This window comes from Centruroides sculpturatus, unplaced genomic scaffold, assembly GCF_000671375.1.
Source record: "Centruroides sculpturatus isolate CEXI.00-Female unplaced genomic scaffold, Cexi_2.0 scaffold579, whole genome shotgun sequence".
NCBI lineage: Eukaryota > Metazoa > Arthropoda > Arachnida > Scorpiones > Buthidae > Centruroides > Centruroides sculpturatus.
The window spans coordinates 404,597-409,747 of NW_019385005.1; the positions used below are offsets into that span (position 1 = coordinate 404,597).

General features: G+C 26.8%; 1 protein-coding gene across 1 annotated transcript in view; it reads right to left on the reverse strand.

The window, feature by feature from the left end:
• Positions 1-4,294, reverse strand: part of LOC111633283 (lysine-specific demethylase 5A-like) — a 121,782-nt gene extending 117,488 nt beyond the window's left edge. The window contains exon 1 of the mRNA XM_023377820.1: positions 4,051-4,294. Within this exon, the coding sequence (XP_023233588.1) occupies positions 4,051-4,200 (150 nt within the window). The 5' untranslated portion in view covers positions 4,201-4,294. The remainder of the gene's footprint in view (positions 1-4,050) is intronic.
• Positions 4,295-5,151: the final 857 nt, after the last annotated feature.

The following is a 5,151-nucleotide window of genomic DNA, read 5'->3' on the forward strand; positions in this document are numbered from 1 at the left end:
ACAGTGTATTCATTAATTTTCATTTTCATGTAGTAAAGGCTCTATGCCTTCATAAAGGACGTACTTTTCCTTTGTTTAAGGGTATTTGGGCAGTTTATTCTCTGTTGTATTCTCAAGTAAACAATACATACAAGTACAGTACAGTATTTTCTGAGGAAACACTCATACTTATTTTTTTAAACCCCATTCCCGATAACCCGGCATTTTCACAAACTCGGCCACCCTTCGGTCCACATTAAGCCGAGTTTTCGACGCTCTACTGTACCAAATTATTTAGAATTTAATTTAAAATAATAGCAGTAAAGTAGCCCAATTTAATCTGGCAATCTTTTGGCATATTACTACAATATCAGGCTTCAGGATGTTTCAATATTTACTAAATTTCAATTCCATAAAAAATTAAAAGTATTTTAGTTTAATATGAAATTTTTTATTGTAAATAATTTCTACAATTTCTGTTTAATCCAATAATCACATTTTAATCATTCATCATTCTCTCACTTATTTATTAACAGATGTTTACAGTAAATAAACAATGATACCATGACATTTTATTTATTACTGATTTAGTTATAATATTCAAAAATTTATTGGATAAAATATAGTAATTGAATGATACTAAAAATGATATTTTCAAAACAAGATGAGTTACTCTAAACTAAAAATATATAAAAAATAATTTACATAATATCAAAACATTAAAATTATATATGCATTAATTTATAAAAACTCTTGACAAATGTATTTTCATTTTGCAACAGTTTTCTTACGAAAGAAATATAAGTACGTGTTTTATATGTTTTATTACCTTTATTTCTGGAATTATTTTATTGTAAGTTCCAGCCTGTTTTAACATTGTTTTATTTATTCATTCATTCTATACATAGGTATGAAATATGTCAATGACCGAATTTTGCCACAACTCTCAAATATGAACAAGAAAATTAAAATAAAACAAAATTAAAGTACAAGATATATATAAATGACTTAGAAAAATACAGTAAATTTAGAAAACATTCAGTTTGAAATAAGATATTAAAACAATTTGATATTTATATTATTAAGATTATTCATGTTATGGTGTTCAGTAATTAATATGACTTTTTAGTAAAATAATTAATTGAATTTAATAAAATTTTTTTAAATATTAAGTGGTAATATCACCACAACCAAATTTTAGCCAGTTGCATATCATCACATGTTCTTAATCATTAAATTGTTTTATTAATTTACTATTTCCAAATTGGAAGTAACCAAATATGAAGTTAAATGTGTTGTGATATCACTGCCTGCAGATCAATCCACTACTGAAAAGTTTTCAGTGGTGGATTGATTTGCAGGCAGTGATATCACAAATTCATTTAATACAATGAACTTTAACAGTCATTTGAAAGAAAGTTATGAACTTTCACAACTTTTTTTTAATAAAATACTAAAGAACAGGTTTCTAGGAAGTACTGTATAAATAAAATGTAAAAAAGAAGATAAATTTCCCAAAAAAAAAATCAAGGGAAAAGAAGATAAAATTTAACAACAGTGCAAATCCAAACACAAACATAGGCCTCACAAAGATACAATGCTGCCACTAACAAACAAAATTTCTCTTTTACAATATTTACACGATTATTTTTAGATATCATGAACAAGCAATCAATTAAAGATAAGAAAATGCAGAAAAATCAATGTAATATTATTATATAATAATAAGACAAATTTTAATAACCATATAGCTTCTTATATTTAAATTCTTGATTATATATTATAATAAATTTTAAAAAACATATCAAATTAATCATCTAAATAAACATGAAGATCTTATTACACCTCATTGGATATTATTAATTTGTAATTAATAATACCAAAATGAAAAACTTATTTTTTACTAAAAAATTTGGCTCATATTAATTGCTCAATTACTATCAGATTCAAAACATCATTTGCTTATTACATTGATAATAAAAAACCTTCCTTGTTAGTAGAAATGGGCATCTTTGGTAAACAAACAAGTATGTCCCAACACAATAGCTGAATAATTTACTAAATTTTTATGGTAAGTTTTCAATACGACAAAACAGAGTAATTTAATCTATTAATACTTTAAAATTTTTATAAAAATTCACAATTTTTAAATAAATTGCTTTTATTTAACATTAATAATAACACTTTAACAATTAAATATTCAGAAAATAATCTAGGACAGAATTATTTTGTCTCACAATAGAACATACCTTACCAGTGAACCAAAGATGACCTGTTCAATACTTCCCAGGAAAAACAAAGGAAAAAAAAGCAAAATTTTTAATTGGTATCAATTACAGAATCATAGATTAATATTTAGTTTTACTTTTGATTTATAACAAAATTTCTTAATTATCAGTTAATAGCTTTATTACATAAAAAATAAATATATTCAAAAATTTATTTTTAAATCAATCAATTATATTCAGTAGAACACTACTTAAATTAACTACCAATAGCTAACTACTACAATAGAAGAAACTAAATGAAAAGATAAGGCTAGTAAAAACACTAATTAATCTAAAAAAATTTTAAGCATTAAAGCAATATTGACCCAAACGTTTAGAAACAAAACATATTTGATCAAAATACAAAAATTTATGTAAATTTTTCAAAAAATATGAAAAATTCTATATAAAAGATTCTAAACAGAAAAAAAATTGTATATCAAATCTATAAATTCTACTATAAAAATAGTTAAAAATTATTCGAATAAACTGTTTCCAAATTCTTACATAAGTTGAAGATCAGAAAAGCCTCGAAAAATTTATTGCATGAAATTAAACTTTAAAAAATGATCATTTTTAATGTACAGTACATTTAATAACTATTTCATAGAAAATATAAATCTTACATTCTTACATTAAACTGGAAAAGTTTTTACTCTGTCAACAAGAATATCAGAACTAAAAAAAAAAGAAAAACAACAATGGATTTTGTGACCTTTCAACTTCATAAAAATTCATATAACTTTTTATATAAAAAATTAACAATATATTTTATCTCATTTTAAATTACGAATAGTAACAGAAACAATTAAATTGAAAAAATAAATAAAAATTTATTTATTCTTAAACAAAAACTAAATCAAAATATACAAATAATGAACTTGAAATCTACAAACTAAAATTTATTCTTAATTTAATTTTAAAAAAAATATATTCATATAGGCCAAACCTGCAAAAATTTCTATTGTAAGTTTTAATATCTTTTAGAATCGACATAAAACCCTTGAAACGTCAGCCAGATGGTCAAGCGGCCAAGGTGGCAGCCTACCACTCTGGGAGACCCAGGTTCAAATCCGGATTGGTCGAAAAATTTCCAGGAATTTTTCAGGGGTACGTCGGGCCCTGTCCCTCACCACCCAACCAAATCCATAATGGGCTTCCTAAAAAGAGGCCCATGTATAGTGCGAGAAGAGTTAAAGAAAAGAAAAAAACCCTCAAAACAGGAAATCCATAATATAATAAAAATCACATTCAAATAAATACTAGGAACTAATTAAAAATAATGATGAATATAATTAATAGAACAATTAAAAAAAAAATTAAAACTTTCCCTTCAATTTATAAAATTTATTTTGGAAAATTTAATTTTAAAAATAAAATAAATAAATAAAATGTAATAATAATTTTAACTCATCTCGACTTATAAATTTACATTGCAGAAGTAACTTTTCTACTAATGACAATGGATGACAACTTTTAAAAATGGCTTCTTTATTAAAAACATTTGATATCCATTAAAAAACATTTGAAAGCGAATAATTACATACAATTTATACGAAATTTTATCCGTTTATCAGAATAATTAATAATAAAATCACGCGATATCGCTTATAAAAATCGGAAGTAAATCATCTTTTCTCTTTAAATGGGTCGCCATCTTGAACGATTCACAACAAACCTCACGTATCAAATGTTTTTAAATCGTATGTATTTGTTTAGATGGAGAATTAAGCGATTTCGTCGATTACAGTTTACGTTTAATCATTATTCTACGATAAATATTTCAGTGGAAAGCATTACTTACCGGAGGTGGTTTGATTTTACAGATACCAGTTTGTTCGGCTATCGGTCTGATTTTCGATATATAACCTAAAGGATCCTTAAATTCTTCTGGCGTAGGTCTAAAAATCGGAGCCTCTGGAGGTGGTATGAACTCACAATCCGTCGTCCCCATTTTTTCACTAAATCGTATTCTTACAAAGAGAAATTCTTTCCGTCCATCTTGGATTTGTATAAACGATGACGAAAGCAATCCCGCAGTAATCGGAAAAAAAATAATAATAATAACTTCGCAGATAATGAAAAATTTATTCGTTTAAATATAAATTATATATTCAATTAATTATTAAATATACCGGCGCGTTTAAAGAGTTTACGTAAATAATTACTTTTTTTTTTAATACGTCGATTAATTTTGGGGTGAATTGTTTACGGTATGTCGTAAAGGTGTCGCTGTTGTTTTATAATTAATTTACAATGTTTGTCTTTCGCTCTCGATTCTAACGCGTAATGCTTTAAAAATTTTATATTTAAAGAATGGGAAATTATTAAAATCGTGCATTGAGATAATTTTATAGTTAAAATTTAATCTAAAATATTACAAAATATTATTGTTGTTATTGTTATTCCATCGATCTTTTAATCATTAGACGAACTACTTCAAAATTTATAAAATCAATATTCTCGAATTTATAATATAGTGCGATCGTAAATTCGTTCCGCAGTGGGCCACGCCCATGTAGTTCGGTCGAGTGTGACGTCATAACTCGTCAGAGAGGGCGTCCATTCGACAGAAAATCCGGCGCTGTGTACAGTACGTCTTATCTCTTGTGTGACGTTGCAATGGTTTCTCATATATCCGCCGGACAGGCCGCTTTAAATAGTCACCAGGCGGCAGCACCTCGGGGAACGTTGCCTAAGCAGCTGCACTCTCCATATAAACCAAGAAAGAAAGTTGCATGGTTTCTCGTCATGCCCACCACTGAGCAAAGAGTGTTTCTCGTAGAGGCTGTGTTTAGGGCAGATGACATGTATACGGAAGATGTTTGCCAGAAAGTTTCCAGGGTTTACAGTACCTCATTGGGATATGGTGCGGGATCTCATCTCTAAGTTTCGATGAACCAGT